This window comes from Drosophila bipectinata, chromosome 2R, assembly GCF_030179905.1.
Source record: "Drosophila bipectinata strain 14024-0381.07 chromosome 2R, DbipHiC1v2, whole genome shotgun sequence".
NCBI lineage: Eukaryota > Metazoa > Arthropoda > Insecta > Diptera > Drosophilidae > Drosophila > Drosophila bipectinata.
Window position 1 is genome coordinate 20,263,696 of NC_091737.1, and position 19,170 is coordinate 20,282,865.

The window sequence follows — 19,170 nt, forward strand, 5'->3', positions numbered from 1 at the left end:
AACGGTCTGCCAGCCAATCAGCCGGCGGGGTGGTTCGCCAGACGGACCTCAATTTGGCTTTGTCCAAATGCAGTCCGAACGGTGTCTGGTTTATTTTGAAGATGTTAAATAGATATAATTTTAAAGACCAAAGATCCACTAAGTTGGATATCTGATGGTCGCATCAGACTTAAAATGCAGACTTATTAACCTTTAAAAAATATTCAATAAGCTGTTAAAAAAAAAGCTTTAAAAGAAGTAACTTCAATACCAAGAAACAGAATCTTGAAAAAATATTAAGGGCGTGGTTTCGGGTGGCTACCTTACTCCAAAGTCCCAAAAATATACCACCCGTTGGTTCGAATCCTACAGAGTGAGATGAAAAGGAAGTTTATGAGATATTTTCTTCTTGTAGGCGGCCTTAATACAGGTAGGTATATAAATGGCCTAAAAATAGTGAACATTTACTACAAAAGCTCCAAAAACTACCTACATGGTGCCTTATGGATCTGTCATCTGTGGAGCTTGGAAAACAGGACTTTTAAAAACGTTTTCCTAAAAGACAATTATTTCAAAATACTCGTGAAGAAAGTAGATATGTTTTCAGAGTTGAATTATACTTATACTGATTATACTTATAAAACCTTTATAAAAACGTCTTATCTTAAAAGGAATAAAAGAATTAAATATAAAATATTCTTAAATACAAGAAGCGCACGGACAAGTGCTCGAGACAAAGGCCTTTGCCTTTGTGACTCTGAAACTCTTATCAGAATGGTTAAAGACGAATTTCCTAGAGCTGGAAACCAAAAAGATTGCAGAGTTGATATTCAGATATTTAACCAAAATGGAATTTATCACCCGCTGATTTAAGATACAAACAAACGATAACCTTTTTTTAAGTTATCGAGCTTTTTCTCGAACTATGTATGTATGGTATTAGAATGGTGTTTTAGCAAGGACAACGTTCCAATATATAAAAAGTAACATTGTAATTAGGACCTAATTAGCTCTTGGATCTTATCCGATCAAAGTCCGATAGACTTCAGATCAGTTTCCCCTAAAAATATTCCCTTTTATAGATACGGATTGGTGGGCTAGCCGATGAAATGGCGCGAGGCGGTACCAGCGCTCGGTTCTCTGCTTCTTCGAAAAGTTATTCGAAAAAGAGAGAGAGAAATTGAGAGCGTTCGAATGCACAGGGTGCCCGATCAAAAAACGAATGTCTACAGGGCGGTTCGAGTAAAAACAGCACGAGACTGTCAAAGAGGGGGGCGGTTTAATGGCTTTTGAGGCGAATATGTTGTACGTGTGCAACAGAGAGCGAGTGCCAGAGAGATAGAGATGGAAAACAAATCTCTGTTTCTTGATAGTACGAGAAATCGATAAGAGCCAGCAGCTGAAATGTAGAAGAAGAACATTTCGCTTACAACAGTGTGTGGGTGTCGGCGATTAACGGCAAATCGATTCGGCGGTGCAAGCAGTGGGAAAATGCTCCAGAAGAAAAGCGTCTCAGTTGCGACGCAATTGCTGTGAGTACGTATGGAAAACCGATTTCGAGTTGGAAAAATTTCTCTGATTGTGAGCCGAAAAAAAAAGTGCTCTCGCTGGTGGCAAAACGTGTGTTGGTGTTGGTGGAAAATTTGTAAACACACGTACACGTGACAGGTGGGGTGGTGTGCGTGCGTGTTATTCTCGCCGTATTGGAATTTTCGACGTGCGGCGAAAAGCGGCACAGCGGCGCAACGGCGAAAATGCGCGCGCGCAAAAGTAGAAAGTTGGTAATTCGCCGTAACACTCCCCACCCACTGGGCACTCTGGGCACTAAGCGCGAACAGGCGGCGCTCTCTCGCCGCGGCGAATAGATACAAATTTGTGTGCTGAGGCGAGTCGTCGGATTCGCTCGTATCGCGTTCGGGTCACAATTGCGCGGCGAATGTAGCGATGGGATTGTGATTCCGATTGCGAGTGCACCGCTTTCAAAATCGAGTGGATTTTCGGCGGATGCGGACACGGACGCGGGAAAATTTTTGTCCAGCACCAACGTCCATGCTGCCATACCATATTCGTTGTCGTCGTCGTCGTCGTCGTCGTGTTTTCGGCTAGTGTTTTGTTATTGTTGTAATATCCGTGAGTCGTCTTCGGTTAGCTTGTTGCGTGTATGTGTGTTCGAAGAGCTACATAAGTGTACGTATACTGTATGTATGTGTGTGTGTTTTGGGGCAAAAGCAACCACCCTGCGGGCGCTCGTGCCGGCGTAACTGTTATTGTTATTACTGCTGCTGCCACTTTCAAGCTGTGACCATTTCGTCACATGTGTTTATATGTGTGTGTGTAGTGTGTGCTTGTGTGTGTGTGTTAGTGCGCGCCTTTTACGAAATTACGGCGTATAAACACCCAAAGCACAATAAGAAAATCAAGACGAGCACGCCTCAACGTTGCGACGTCATCAGTTTCAACGTCATCGAATTTTTGGGTGGCATTTTCCAGCTGAGTGGGCGTGAGCACACCCACCCACACACACACAAGCACAGAGATACATTTGTATATCTATCTATCTTACTTCGTAATCAACTCAAAGCCGGCAGCGACGTCAACGGTGGCAGCTACGCCGGCAGATGACTCTCTCGCTGTTTTACTTGCCACCTCCTTTTTTTTTTTTTTTTACTTGCGCCCGCTTTTTGGCCTAGCTTAGTTTTTCAGTTCAAGCTGGCTCGGCCTTTTGTTTTTGTTTTGTTTGCTTTTTTGTTTTGCTAGCACAGCCTCCGCCCCCTCCCCAGCCCCCCACTCACCCTACCACTTGTACATCTTGCCACTGTTGTCATTTCGGTTTTCCCTTTTGCCCAAGCTTTCGTGCCAGTTTCGCGTGAGCGCCAAAATAAAAAGATACGAAGAGGCAGAGGCAAAGAGAGACAAAAACACAGTTTGAAGCGATGCGACTTTTGTTTGCGCTTATGAAGTGGGTGGTGGGATGCTCTCCTTGTGGGTGGTGGCTGGTGGGTGGTGGTGGGGGATGGGCTCTGAATGGAAGCTGATTGAACAACCGGCTGTTTGGGAAGCGGAATTATTCAAAAATCTTCTAATCAAGAGACATTATAGAACATGAATCTAGGACCAAATCTGTAAAGTTTTAAAGAGAAAATGCAAAAATCTTCTAATCTAGCGACCTGAGAACACTTTATTACAAGAAAGTGTGACCAAATCTGTTAAGTTTCGAAGAGAAAAAGCAAAAATTCTGAATTTAGAGACATGAAAGAACATGCATCCAAGATAGTGTGACCAAATCTGTAAAGTTTTAAACTAAAAAGCAAAAATCTTCTGATCTAGAGACTAGAGAGAATTTGAATACACAACAGTGTGACCAAATCTGTAAAGTTTCGAGGGGAAAAAGCAAAAATCTCCTAATCTAGAGACATGATAGAGCTTGGATATGCCTAAGTGTGACCAAATCTGTAAAGTTTCAAATATTCAAAGTTTCTATCATGTAAAAATCCTCGTTTCAACTTAAGAATCTCTTATATTCCTTATAAGCTTCCTTTAAAGTTATTCTAAAAACTCTAAAAAACTCTAAAAACCCTCCCTGCTCTTCTAAAATCCATACTAACCCTATTTTTAATTAAAAAACGTTCCCTTCAATCTCAAAAGAATCTTTAATTTAAAGTTGAAAGCAATATGACTTTGTAGAAACATGCAAATTAATTAAAAAACATTGTTAAGTATTGCAATATTCTTATTGTTCCCTAGCTTTTTGAAGTACATGACTGTAATTCGAGGTCTCCCCAACAACCTGCTGATCCACAATTCCCTGAACTTTGCCCTGCTCTCGAGCTAAAAACTCCCTGCCACCATCACCCATCATCATCATTATTGTCATCATCATCATCATCATCTCGTAATCATCGTCAGAGCATTGCCATAATGATGAAAATTCAGTTTGAGTTTCCCTGCCTTTGAGGTTGCTGGTGTATAGGGCACACAAAAGCGTAATTTTCGTAGTTTTATACGAATAGGGGATAGGGGTAGAGGGGGGGACCATGGCATAAAAAGGTTGAAAGAGTAAGAGAGGGGGGGTTGGGGGCCTAAGCTAAAACTAGCTTCAAGTACACTGTCGAGTGCACATCGCTTTCTGTGTCTCTGTGTGTGTGTTTTGATTCTCTCCTCGGCAACCCTCGGTTTCTTTCGGTAGGTGCCCTCTATGGTACGAAGGGCGTACCCCCCAACCCCCAACCCCCCTGCCTTATGATCCATCCACCCACAAAGTCGCCACTTTTGTGTTCTTATTTCACATACATGGGGATGTGTGTGTGTGGAGGTGGAGGAACTTGCAGCATTGTTCCGATTCATGGATATGGATGGCTGACTTACTAGTCTAAAGTTTTTCGTTCGTATTGTGGTGTCGTCGTTGCCATATCTTTTGGTACAAGATACAGATACAAAGCATACTGATATATCTCACTTTGTGGCTTGGGTTTTATTTTTTTTCATTTTTTAGCTCCGTCCCGTTGACGAGCGACAACCACAAACGATGTCGACAATGATGGTTATGCGATGGGACTGTTGCTCCAAACTGTCGGTTTCCCACACACACACACATACACACTACCCATCGGTTGGGTCTCTTTCACCACTTTTCCTTTTGGCCATTGTTTCTGACCCACTCGGCCATCCAAACAGTTTATTAGCCATCATCGGGTGTCATTTAAGCACATGCCATGAATGTAGATTTCCGTCCTAACCGCAGTCTTGTCTTCTCTCTCTCTCTCGGTAGGACACCACCAGAAGAGAGGCTACAAACCAAGCTAAGCAAAATGTCACAGGACATCATGACGGAGCCGGTTTCTAGGATGCGGGATGTACGTCAGTTCCATGATCTGATCACCTGTGGCATATGCCGGGGATACATGGTCGATCCAACCACAGTGGATGACTGCTATCATACATGTAAGTTGGTTATCAAACATCCAACCTTCCATCTCTCCTAGTCATAAGGTCTAACCCACTCTAACCAACCTCTCAACGCTAACCTCTTGCCACAGATTGTCGCAGTTGCATACTGAAGCACCTGCTGCGTGTGCCCTATTGTCCCGAATGCAAGCGGAGCCGGGGCAAGGAGATCAGCGAGATCACCGAATTCAATCTGAGATCGGATGATATGTTGCGGACCCTCATCTACAAAATGGTGCCGGGTCTCTATCAACGGGAGTGCCAGGCGCTGGCCGATTTCGAGGAGCAGCACAAGGACCTGGTGGATGAGAAGTCACCGCTCCACCAGGAATTCTTCACCGCCACGGAGCTAGTGAGCTTGTCGTTGGAATACCATCCCGCCATGTTGCAACAGTGTGGTGCGGGCGAGGTGCCACCCACCATTTACTTGCAATGTGCCGCGGGCCTGAGGGTGGAGCTGTTGAAACGCTTCCTCTGCTCCAAGTACAACATTGAGGCGGACAACAAACTGGTCGAGGTGGAGGTCACCTATGAGGATGAGGTCCTGCCCTCCCATTTTACGCTCATGGATGTGGGCTATTGCTACAAATGGAGTCGGGTGAGTGTTCTTAGTTCTTGTTGATAGATTACCTTGTTCAATCATTGAAATATTAGAGGATACATCCTTGGTGTCCACACTCACTTAACGTAATTCTGTCAGGGACCTTTTTGTGATCCTTTATGCATGACTTGGCTGACCACCACCCATCTCCCCCGCCCTCCTGTGTTTCAATTTGTTTTGTGACCAAAATTGATGGCGATACAAATGCCCAACACTTTTCACACATTCCGTGACGATTTTAATAAATGGTCCTAAGTAAATGTCTTTATTTGGGACATAAGTCCCAACTTTGATTTCAATATCCAACCTTTTACCTTTCTGTTGGGCGGTGGGCGGTGGTCGGTGGTCGGTGGTCGGTGGGAGGGCTTTTGTTGTCCCTTTTTGTGGTTTATCCCAATTACCCGATAATCTCGGTTGACCGTGGACCGTGTGGACCGTCCTGGGGACAGTCCAATCCAATTGTCTCGGCAGTTTAACGTTCAGTGTCCACTTTTCCATTTTCCACCCTTGTCAACCTGCCTATATTTTTTGTTTTTTTTTTTCTTCTTCTCTTCCACCCCCCTGGGCCACCCCACAGCAATCGCCGATGGCCTTTTGCTACCGGATTCTGCTCTACGAGAGCGAACGGGCAAAAAACGATGAGAATAACCTATCGAGGATTAATCAGGACATTGAACCAGGCCAGACAGTGCGTCGCCCCAAAGCGGCCAAGTCGGTGTCCTTTGCCGAGGACCTCGAGTCGGAAATGGACTCCGTCTCACCGCGTTCCAAGGCGCGGAGTAACAAGACCTCGCCGAAGGTATCCCCCCAGTCCAAGGGCAAGCGTTTGGCCAAAAAGGAAGCGGAACCGGAACCCGTTAGCACTTTCAAGAGCCTGCGCAGCAATGACATGCGATACAGCGACTATGCCGTGCCCAAGGTGAAGAGTGAGCCGGAGCAGGAGCTGCCAGATACCCAGCGGGAACAGCCTCTGGAGGCCAACGCCAACATTGTGGTCAGCATACCGCCCTCGCAACTCATCAAGTCCTACGGAGATGTCGAAGACTTCGAGCTGAAGACGGCCAATCGCAAGGTGTCCGGGAATCTGCCCAAGCTCAAGATCGAGCTGAACAGCATGAAGAGCAAGCTGAGCATGCCGCTGTCGGCCCACGGCCGTCTGGAGGACACCAGTGCGTCCGCTTCGGCCCAGCAGTTGGACCTGGAGACGTATGCCAAGAACATTGGCCTGAAACCGATCGAACAGCCTGCGGCTTTGGGCGTCAGCGATACCAAGTACAGTCCCAATGCCTCGCCCATGTCCTCGTGCTCCAGCTCCACCAACGGCTCCACCTCCAGCCTGGGCACTGCCGATGCCAGTACCTCCACAAGTACCAGTTCGCACCGGAAGCGGAAGAAGAAACACTCCAAGGAGCCGAAGGATGCCAACGGTAAGCGGAAGAAGCTCCATGCGGAGATATCCTCGCAAACGGATGGAAAAATGAAGGTGAAGATCACATCGACGCCGAAGCACAAGCTGGACTTGAAGCGCTCCCATTCGATAGCTGGAGGAGAGCTGGCTCTCCAGCAGCTGAAACTGGACGAGAGGAGCATCAATTCCTCCTCGACGTCGGACGTCCTGAACCGGACCCTGGGCGAGGAGGCGCGCAGCATTAGCAGTCTGGTGGTGGGTGGAGCTCCTACCCCGCCGCCCACACCAACAACGGAAGCGTTGGTCCAGCAGCCACCCCAGGTGGTAGTGGCCAAGCCCAAGGAGATGCCCAGTCTGCCGACGTCGCCGCCCCTTCCTCCCAGCTTGTTTAAGGCCTACACGCCCAGTGCGACTCCCACGATTCCGGCTAAGACCAAGGTGGCGCCCCAGCACCAGCATCAGCAGCAGCAGCTGCACCAGCTCCAACAGCAGCAGCATCAGGCACACGCCGCCCAGGTGAAGACAAGCCCCGCCGCCAAGCCCCCCTTGAGCAACAACAACAACCGCAAGCTGTCGGGCGGACACTTTGCGGTGCCACAAGCGCCCGGCAACCGGAATCTGTACCACATGCAGCGGTATCTGTCCACACCCAGTTCCATAGCCAGTGCGGCCAACAAGCAGCCGAAGCGATCGCTCTCGCTGGACGAGTCGCATCCCGCCAAGCAGGCCCGCTTCCAGGAGGCCCAGGCCATGGCCAACTACACGGCCAAGAAGTTTCTGCTGAGCAGCCAAACGGCAACCTATCTGCCGAATCCCCAGCCCCGTCTCTACGGTCCGGACATGAACAGCAAGACCCCAATGCCACTACTGTGTCCCACCAGTATGTCTCTGGCCGGTTCTAGCTTGGGCAGTGGCTCGGTCACCATTACGGCCAGGCCAAGGGCCAATCAACTGGGCTATCCTTATGTTCCCGAGGCCAGCAATCAGATTCCGGCTCTGGAAATCGTGCGACTGGGACCTGGCAACAAGCCGGGAGGACCAAAGGCCATGCCGCCGCTTAGCCCGCCGGCAGCCTCGTCCTCGGCGGCCAGTCGGTTGATGGGACCACCGGCAGCACTGCCCAGTAAGAACTCCCTGAAGATGCCAATGCCGCTGCCCATGCCAATGACCACAATACCGACGATTGTCAAGTCACCCCCGTTGTCAGTGGCATTGAGTGGTCAGAGGGGCAACAACAACAACAACAAGGGTAACAACAGCAACAACAATGCTGCTTATCGGACATCACCGCCTGCATTAATAAATCTGCGCAATACAGCACCACACTCTGCAACATTTCCATCAAAGTTGCAACAGCAACAAAGTGGAAAGGTAGAGGCCAATTCAAAGAAATCCCCGCCAGCCGGTACTGCCAATGGTACTGCCTCATTGGAGTCCAAGTCGAAAACGAGTTTGCGAGAGTTTAGGCCAGCAGTAACAGCAGGAGCTAAGGATGCCGACATACTTGATTTATCAGCAAATCCAGGAAGGAACAACCAACAACCTAACCATGCAACAAAATTTCCAACAACAACAACAACAACTACAGCAATAACAACACCAACAACAACAACAAGTAATAGCCTAGAGGCAGCCTTGAATAAAATCAAACAGAATATATCCGCCAACAGTAATGGTGGTAATGCTGCTGTTGTTGTTGCTGCATCTACCACTTCTAGTAATGGCAATGGTAGTAGCAACACTACCAACTCTAAAAACAACAACAACAACAACAGTAGCAGTAGCAACAAAAGCAACAACAACACCAATGGTAACAACACCGGCGATGATCTACAAAATCTGCATATGCTCTCGGAATCGGCAACGGCCCGGGAAAAGATCTCGATAAAGGTGGCCAGCTTTGAGAATAAGCCAAAAAATGCCAATGCCAATGCACTGGTGAGACCACAGAATGCTTCAGTTAGGAGCATACCGAATCCCTCGGCTCTGGCCTTTCGCAATCAGCCGGCCACCGCGACTACAACAGCAACGACTACGACCAATATTAGCAAGCCGTTGACTGTAAAAGCCGAGGACAGATCTAGCAAAGGATTACTGAGTCCTAATAGCACCACCACCACCACCAACAACAACAATACTAACAACACCAACAACAACAACAACAGTAGTAGTAGTAGCAGCAACAATGCTGCCACATCCCCACGTGCAATGACCAAGAAACCCACGACCATTGATCAAGTGGCTGCCAATTTGAATATTCGGGCCGAGGCCAAGGCAGCCGCTCTCGCCGAGGAGGCGCCACCCGTGCTCAGTAGCCGTACCTCCAAGTCCCCGGAACTGGCCAAGACCACCACGGCGACAAGTTCGCGACCGGAACCCAAGGAGACATCCGCCGGTGGTGCCATCACGGTTTCGGCTGCCAGCACATTGCTGCCCATGCCGGTGGCGACAGTGTCCTCCAGTTCGGTTGCGGAACCCATGTCCAAGCCTCCCGTGCAGATCGCCGCCACCGATACACTGGCTCCTGTGGCGAGTTCCGCTTAGTCACCAGGTGAGTTTTATATATTACCTTAGATATTTTATATAGTATTACCAACTTGATTTATTGACAAACTCTAAGAAAGGCCATAGCTAAGGGAGATTTTTGATATCGATTGAAAAGGAAATCCAGTAATCGGGAATCAGATACAAATGGGTTAAGATATAGTCTTGGACATCCAGGATTCTACAAGAGGGTTTTTCACAAAAAATTGGAAAAAGTATGGATCGTATATTTTATTCTTAGATTTGGATGTAGATTGGTAGGGAATTGAACTACAAATCATTTAAGATATTACTCTCTAGAATTGGATGAAAGTTGGTGGAAATATAGACATCACAGGAGGTCATACATATATGGATATCCTGTATTTCATTTTCTTCCAAGGTTTTGTGAGAGATTGATGGGAAATCCATTTAAAAATCTTTTAAGGTCTTAAGAATCGGGTATAAATTATCAAAGATAGACATATCGAATGGAACATGACATGGATATCCGGGATTTAATAAAAAGTTCCCTCACATAAGTAGGAAAAATTACGATCTAAAATGTTTATCCTAGGAGTTAGACAGAATATTATATTTTAAGGTATTCCGCTCTAGGATCGGATGTAGATTGGTAAAGATATAGAAATCGTAAGGGCCCATCTATGGATATCCCAGATTTGACAAAGGGTTCTATAAGAAAAATTGGAAAAATATCGTTTAAACATTTTGTTTCAATGTTTGAATGCAGATTGATGGAGAATCAATCTACAAATCTTTTAAGGTATTCATCTTAAGAATCATCTTAAATTGACAAAGATACAGATATATTATGGAGCCTTAAATGGATATCCTAGGTTTTACAAGAGGTATCCTCACAAAAATTGGAAAAATATCTATAAAAAATATTGTTTCCAGTTTTTAAGATACATTGATGGAGAATCGAACTAAAAATCTTGTTGTCTAGTCCGCATGATAATCTTTTGTAAATTGTTAAAGATATAGACCTCATAAGAAGTCATAAAAAGACCGTGGATTTAGAGAAGTAACTCCTATTTAGGGACTGAAAGCTTATTCTAGCACATGTAGATATTCTTATATTTCCCAGATGTATTCTTAGGGTTATTAATCTTTTACAAATTAATGACATTAGTAGAGTTCGCGTTCGCTAGATACTTTTTTTCGTCTTCCGCTAATGATTGTTTGTTTTGTGCTTCGGGTTCTTGGGGGATCCAAAGATACTACATACTGCCACTTTTTAAAGTAGGCAGCTTTTCTAGCCATTCCTATTCCTATTCTCCCTCCCTGATGGCCACTTCCTTTATGAGTTGGCTATAATTTTTCTTTTTGGCGCATTTCCCACACTTTGCGGCAGGGCAGCGAGACTCAAATTATACAAATTACATTTCGAGTTTTGTGTTGTGTGTTGCCCTGTTGCTTATTTTGTTCGTTTTTCCTTCTCTGTTTTGGCTTTTCTCAAGTAGTCATTATACACAAATAATGTATCTTATGGGTACGTCGTACTCTATCCCTCTATATCTCTATCTATATCGTGCTCTTTCGGCTTATATGTTGGCCTCTCTTTCGGGTTCGTCTGTCGGTTTGTCGTCGCTCGTCATTCGGTCGGTCATTCATACGATTTTGCCTTGGTTTTATTTTCGCCGTTATAGGCAAAAGCAACACCAACACTAACAACATTGGGTTTTGACTTTTTCGCTGTGTTTTTTATTTTTTTTTCGCCCTCTGTTTCGTGTTGTTTTTCTCGTTCGTTTTGGCCTTTTAATGAACATCGGGCCGACTTGGCTAGAGAGTCATTACATCATTTTGGTATTTTCACCCATAGAAAATAAAAGGCGAATAACATTTTCATTCATTCTCTTTTTCTTTTTTTGTATTTGCAGCGTTTCTTTGGCTGTGCGGAACGCAAATGTATCTTGTGGCGCCGCTGGAGAATCTACAAGATACAACCAACAACCAGTCGCAGTTTCTCAACCTCGCTCCCGAAGAAAAGTGCAATTTAAGTAACCAGTAAACAGTAAACAGTTGTAAGCCTTAGAACTAACCCGAAATAGCCTCAACGCCAAGCAATATCTACTCGCAGATACTTATACTCGCAGATATCTGCTAGATACGTATACAATTCTAGGGTAACCACATCATTTGCATACGTATGGGATGGGGTGGGGTGGGCAAATATTTGCAATCGAATTAGTACGCGTCTAACTATAAACATAAATAATCCAAAAGCTGCAGGCAGGAATGTTTTTTGTAAAAAAAAATCATAAATTCAAAAATAAAATAATCCATTGATATAATAAAAAAGAAGGGGGGGTGGAAGGAGAATAATAATCAAATGCGCTCGCGCTCACTTGTTTTTGTTTTTGTCGTCGTCGTCGCTTGGCAGAAAAAGCGGACAAGCTAACAGCAAAGCAACAACAACAATTTAATTATAAAATATCAGCAACAAATATGTGTAAACCCGAGATAAGGTCACAAACACAAAAACAGACAGACAGACACAAACATTAGCACGCACATTTGCGAAATGCCTTTTGATAGATAGATCTTTGTTTTTTGGGTTTTTTTGTTTGGGGAAAGTCCCCAGTCGTAGCATTTCTTTAAAAACAAAAAACGGATAGAGACAAGGTTAAGAGAAAAAAAAATGAAATTGATAGACCGGAATCGCATCAAGAATATTTGATTATTCTGAGTACCGAAAGTGTTGGCACTTGTATACTCGCTATACCCTCTCCGCCCCCCCAACCAATCCCAGGAAAATCCGCCACGAAGTGTGAAAATTCGGTCTGGGGATGGATGGTGGTTCAGACACACACAAACACACACACAGACAGACATTCAGATACATCTATAGGAAAAAAAGATACAACCGATACCCGATACACACTCACGTTCTCCATCGGGGCGATAAAATTTTAACGATTTTGCGCCGTTTTGAGCGAGCGTGTCAAGCATAAAGATACAAAACAATACTTTGGGCATATATAGCATATAAACAAAATAAAACAAAAAGCAAACAAAAAGCAGAATAATGAAAATAACAAACTAACAAACAGACAGACAGGCACATTAGCTCCTATATATATTATACAATTATAAATATATATATATATATATATCTTGTAGATACTTTTCGTATTAGTTGTATAAGCGCGTTACGTTTAATTGAAGCACGAACTTTGTACATAAATTTAAATCGAAGCCAAGCGAAATCAAATAAAATATAAAATGAAATAAAAAATTCAAAAAACAAAAAAACGGGAATGGAAAATAAAACAACACCCCGCGCGAATGCAAATAAATTTTAATTTTTAGAGCTTCGACCAAAACAAATACCTATATTATATGATACACCCAATATACAGACTATATACTCTTATAATTACGATATTCGTACACTCGACAAAAAAAGGCTTTAGGTTTTTATATACTTTTTATCCTCTTCTTAGACCTAGTTGATACTCTATTTTATTACTATTATTATTATCATTTTTTTTTTTGATTCGTTATTTATATCGCCTGTACATAATTTTAATGAAAAACCAAGTTTACGAGGGAGGGGGATTGATAATGCTAAAATAAATGAGTTTCTTGTAGGAAAATAGTTGGTCGGCAGAATGGTGAGTGACAGAGAGGGCTGAAGGATGGACAGTAAACCAACCCTATAGCGTCAACCCTTAGACCCTGTAGCATCCATCCCTTGTGATCATTGCTGGGAATTAACATAATTTCCAGGCAATCAAACAAATTGAAAGAGCTCGGGATCGACTCATAACCTTTTGCCCGGACAGCTTTTCCAACAAAAAAAAACCTGACTCCTGATTGTTGTATATTTTTTGAATATTCCTATTATTGAGAATCTATATATATATATCTAGTTGTATATGTGAATGGCTTTGAACACTTATTTAAGCTGATATTGTACTGTTCGGAAACCTTAACTAAATAAATACTTATGGCATATATATATATATATAAATATTAAAACCGTATATGTTTAGAAATCTGATTGTATGCACTTCTTGTATGTATATTTAATATTGTTAGACAACCCTCGAAATGTAATACACACACAAAACACACACTTATTAAGTTAAATTAGCTGATTTTCGAAAACAATAAAATCATGAAAATGGAACACCCTGTATAACAAATGCGAATGCGGTTTTTATATCTTTATGGGCTGTACAAATAAATCAGAACGCCTGCGTCGGCGGCGACAGAAGGTGTTGCCTTAAACTGGAGGAAGTCGGGGTCGAGTTACAGTAGTACCCCAGACCCAGGACCATCATCATTCCCTTTCCATGTCCCGGGTTTGTCGCATCCACAAATCACCAATTGTCTTGCAACCCCGCTTGGGTCGGGGTTTACTTGTTGGCATTGCGGATTTCAACGCTTTTCATGCCCCATAAAGGGGAGTGTGAGTGGGTGTGGGTGTGCAGGCCCAGGCTATGGTAGTGGGTAAGGCGGTCGCGGTGGCACTTGCCGGAAACATATGGCAGCACGCTAAAACCAAAGCCTTTGTCGCAGGGACTGACAAGACACTGAAAGAAATTTCCAAAAATTATGGTAAGATATGGTATGGTACGTACTAATAAAAAAAATTAATATAGATAATATAATAAATAATATAATTATATAATAAAAGATATTTAACCTTTATCCAAACAAAATCCTTTTTTTCCCAGTGTATTATAATATGTTTCTTCCCCTCCCTGCAAAGCCACAAACCTCTTGCCACAGTCAATGCCACATAGCAGGGCACGTGCCACAGCCGCCCCTGCAACCCATCTATCCTGCAACGGTGCCGTAACCTTCGGCAAGGGCGATTGCCGTTGAGCCAAAGACAGCACGAGGACGTGCACAAGGACGAAAGCCAGGCGAAGAGCCATAAGCCGAACGAAGTCTCGCAGAGGCGCAGTTTGTGGGTGAATTTGGGTGCTTTATTTATTTCAGTCTTTTTTTTTTTCCACTTCGATGTGGACATGTGTGTACGATGTTTTCTATTTAGTGATGGGACATGACGAAGTGACAGATTTCACGGTCTATTTTGACAGAAAGTAATAATATTAATAAAATGGGTTGTTATATTATTTAATTGAAATTTAACAAGGGGGTAATTAATCACTTAATATTTGGGTAGAAATGTCTCTCTTTTAAAAAACATTATTAAATCATAACATCATGTCTTTAAATTTATAATTTTTTTCAAACAAAAACATATAAGGTTTCTTGATTTTTTTATTAAAACCTATTTATTTTATTAAAATGTATATATTTCTTAATTAAGTTCTTAAAGTTCGTGACACGCTGCCATCGCCTGGCTGGCAACTTGTTGTTTTATTTGCTTGGTGTATTTTTATTAAAAACGAACGCTACTTAATCAGCAGCAAAATGTCGCACTTTACGGCTCAACCACCCGGCCCCCCCAGCACCCAACCCACAACCGACTGATAGGAGAGGGCGTTGGGGAGGTTGGGAGACGGAAGGGTGGTGTAGTGGCTGCCGCCGTTTGACTTTTTGCTGTCGTTTGCGAAAACAGACTTATCAGCTTTGCTTTGGTTTTTGTTGTTGTTGCTTTCTGGGGGCGACTGGCAGAAAGCTTTCCAAGTCTCGCCTTGTCTCGCTCCATCCGGCTATAGTATACTTGTTTGGCATGTGCCCACCATCGCCCCACCCCTCAGCTCCCAACCGCCACCCACTCGCCAGCACCCAGCCAAGGCCCATTCAGTTGATAAATAGCATTTAAGTATTAGTTGGCTCTGTCGCTGTTTCAGCGAGGGGGGAGGGGAGGAACGTGCCCGGCTCTGCGATTCGCGATTGGTAAATTGGGTAATTGAAAACACTTAACGGTTATGATTTATTATCTATCTGGCTTACATATACAATACCCCAGTATACCCCAGTATACCCTGTTGCTGCTGATGTAACCATCAGATCTTTTGTTTGGGCCTTGTAGAGCTTTAGGGGGGGATTACGAGTCTGCACTGTTATTAAAATCTAATTAATCAAAATGTCCATTGCCATTGACAACCTGCTCACTGATAAATAATACCCGATAGTTAAGCCACTGAACAAATGTGGTTTTCTGTCTAGCCTTTAAGTCGGGGAGAAACCATTGTCTTGAGTTCTATATTTGTGTATTACTCTTGGACAAAAGTATTTCAATTTTGTCCGGAAGCTTATTTATTATCAGTTTTGAGTCGTCTGAAACGTATCCGCCTGTTTCCATGAAACCATTCCAATCTTGTAGTTTTAAAACTGTCCAGTTAAAAGATAATTTATACCATAACTTTCCTCGGAATTTGTTGGAAATACTGGGAGTGGACCGAATCATTTTAAAACTATTTAGTTTTAAGATAAAATATTCACTAACTTTTCTCAAAAGTTGTCCGAAATGTCCGACATTCCTTACTTCTTACATAAAAGATGGTATTGTTTGAAGTATCTTTAATTAGTATTCCTTTTATTCCTTTAAGAAACTAGATTCTGTAGCTAACTGTTATAACCCAAGTTTTGTTGGTAATACCAGGGTCTTTTTCTCTATTTAATGAAATTAAACAAAAGAAATATCCCACATTTAGTTTCCGAAAGCTTGGGACTTTCCTGAGAGTGAAATATCCACAAATCCCCCAAAAGAAACAAAAGAAAAGAAGCTTAAAAGTATCTTTTATTATATGTATCTGTATCTGCAAGAGCATCTAAGATTCGATTCTATTCTACAATAAGTAAATATTTTGTTAGGCTTTCCCAAATACTTAAACAAATACTCTCTTGTTTTGAATAAGAAGCCCCATTTGTTAAACACAAATTTTGGCACATCTGCAACTCATCAAGAGCTAAGTCCCATTGATGGCTTATTTATGGTAAAACTTTCCGAGACTGTCGCCAATACAAATATGCTAATTAATCACGTGTTTTTTCTACTTTACCTAGTTTCTGCTTACGCAACCTTTATCAGTGGTTGTGCTAAAACAATTCCTCTGGCATTTGAACAGCTCGTGCCGGCTATTTGTCTCGCTAAAAGTTCGTAATAATAATGCTAATGGATTGCAACCATTATTTGCTCCAGCAATTAGTACGGAATGGGCTGGCACTCTAGTTGATCTGCATTTTAAGTAGATGTTGCTGTACTAATGCATATTTGAAAGATACATATCTTCAAAGGGATGTGAAATGTAGGAACATTTAGATTAAAATATTGACTATCCTATACCACAAACAGTAAAGTTAAGAAAGTAAGTAGGTATGTATATTTTAGTAGAGATTATTCATATTTTCGTTTATCATACTTCGAATTGTAAAGCTTTAGATTTCTGAAAAATAAAACTAGAACATGTTACTTTTAATATCGCAAATCGTAGATCCCAATGGCTTGTTATATGATTCAGGATAACATCTTAACACTTTTCATAACTGGTACTTCTAGAATTTCCTTTAATAAGAAACTTTCATCTGTAAAATGGCGGAAAAGTACCGGGTAGCATACAGGAAACTTGGTATTTCTCTGAATAAAACTCAATAATATTTCTTGATATCCAAAACCTTACATGCTGGAAGTTTATTTTCTATTTAAAACATTGTTTTGAGACTCTTTATATCTGATACTTCTAGGGAGCTAAGCTAAGCTCCTAACTTTTATTGAAAAAATGGCGGAAGATAGCTGGTTTCATACTAATATTTTGTAATTCTTTGAATATTTTTCCCTTACAACCTAAATAGCAGGTTAGGTTTAAGGTTTATTTTCAACGTAAAAAGTAGTCTAGAAACTTTTTATAACAGATACTAATAGAGGTAACCTTATCAAGTATCTTTTATAGAAAAAATATTGTAAAAGTATCAGGTCTTATACCGATATTTCGTATTTCTATGTATAAAACTCCAGTACTTGTTCCTTGCAACCCATCATAGAAATCATAGATCTTAAAGATTAATTGTCGATGTAAAGAGCTTCCTTGAAGTTTTAATTCAAAACTTCTAGAGTTTACCTTGACAAGTAACTTTCAACGTGAAAATATCAGAAAAGTACCGAGTATCATACTATAACCATCTTTTTTCAGACACCTTTGTTCCTACGCCTTGTTTGTCTCGATTTTTTGGCCAGTTATTAGTCACTCCAAAAAGTACTTTCATAGTTGGTACTTTTCCAGTTTTGGTAAGCTCCAGACGGATTGTAAAACTGGCATAACGCCAATCTGATTAGCCGTAAATCACTCCCAATTAACAACGTATTAGTTTTAGGGCTGCCATAAAATCCAGAATTGACCAAATCTAATCGGCAGTTGGTTTGTTTTCGGCCGCCAATTTTCGATTTCCGAGAGATCACAGCCCCGAGATAAGTGGCGAAACTTTGATCCCGGGAGAATGTGATCCGAAGGCATTATACCGACTCGTATAACCATTAAAATTAATGAAGAGGGAAGGCAGACAGAGGCAGGGCTCCAGCTCCAGACACGAAAGAGACAGCATGACAGGCCAAAACACAGCCAACACACATTGGCAACACGGCCAACATGAACAAAATGAGCGTTAACCAAGCGAATCCTCGGCACGTTTTGGAATTTACATGAAGGGACCAAAGGGGGGGCTAACAACTCCGGCGACGTCAGGGTGGGGGTAAAGTGTTTATTTCGACCAAGGTGTGTCCATGGACATGAAGGGGCATCAAAGGGTTTTTGCGGGGCAACGAGTCGGCGTTGGCCACGTTATGCGAAACACGCAAAACGAATTCGAATCCGTTGCACACACAAAACTGTTGCTGCTGTTGCTTTTGCTTTTGGTTTTTGGCTTTGCTGCAACCCACTTATCACCCACTCCCTTTGAACAGACCTTCACCCCGTCCTGGCCATCGAAGTTCCCCGGCTAGCATGGCAATTTGCCATTTTGAACACAACGAAGCGAGGCGAAGCGACCCCGGCCAGGGACCAGACCAGAACTGCGAAAGAGCCGAGCGAGGAGGCCGAGCCGGAGCCGCAGTTTTGCGGCTTCATTGGATGCCACAGGCATGGAAGGGGCAGGAGCTGCCACTGCTGCAAGCAACCGGGGCAGAGGCAGGGGCAGGGAAGAGGTATCGGGGGTGGAACATAACATTGCCTTTTAGGTTCCCTAAACAATTCGAGAGTTGCGAGCACGCCAAAAAAGGGAAGTTTCGGTTAGCCCGAGAGGTTTAACAACAACATTGCCGGCCTGTTTTCGACATTTCCTTTCAGTGAATAATCTACAACTTTCAAAACAAAAAAACCCTAAAACATTAGTCACAAAAATCTTAGGGATTTATGTTTAAGATATTTCAAATGGGTTTTTTTTCCAAACAAAAGCGATCTGGGTTCTGCCAATGTGGTTTGTGGTTAGCGCTTTTCATGTAATATTTATCAGAGTTTATTCTGTTTTAAGCCAGAGCTATATAATATGCATATAAGTCTTACAAAAATGGATTATTATCTGTTTTCGTTATGGTCAACCTTTATCAAATAACCAACCACCACATAAAAACATAGATAAACCATAAATGGTCATGTGTCAAACCCTTTTTTTTTGGATTCCCCACAAGGAGATTATAATAATATCCTCAACAAAATCGGAAGAATATAACACTTACTGAAAAAAGGATAAATATTGTACTTAGGTGTTTGGGATTTAAAGAAAAAGATTTATATGTATTTAAAAGAGTTATAGTTCTATTTGTATTAAACAGATG

General features: G+C 42.7%; 1 protein-coding gene across 1 annotated transcript; it reads left to right on the plus strand.

Moving 5' to 3' along the window:
* Positions 1-1,793: 1,793 nt before the first annotated feature.
* Su(z)2 (Suppressor of zeste 2) lies at positions 1,794-13,621 on the plus strand. Its single transcript, XM_070278422.1, is given in 7 exon segments — positions 1,794-2,166; positions 4,748-4,920; positions 5,016-5,521; positions 6,102-8,481; positions 8,484-8,544; positions 8,546-9,483; positions 11,357-13,621. Coding segments are annotated over 6 exon segments (4,149 nt in total). The 5' UTR covers positions 1,794-2,166; positions 4,748-4,787; the 3' UTR covers positions 11,488-13,621.
* The last annotated feature ends 5,549 nt before the right edge of the window (positions 13,622-19,170 follow it).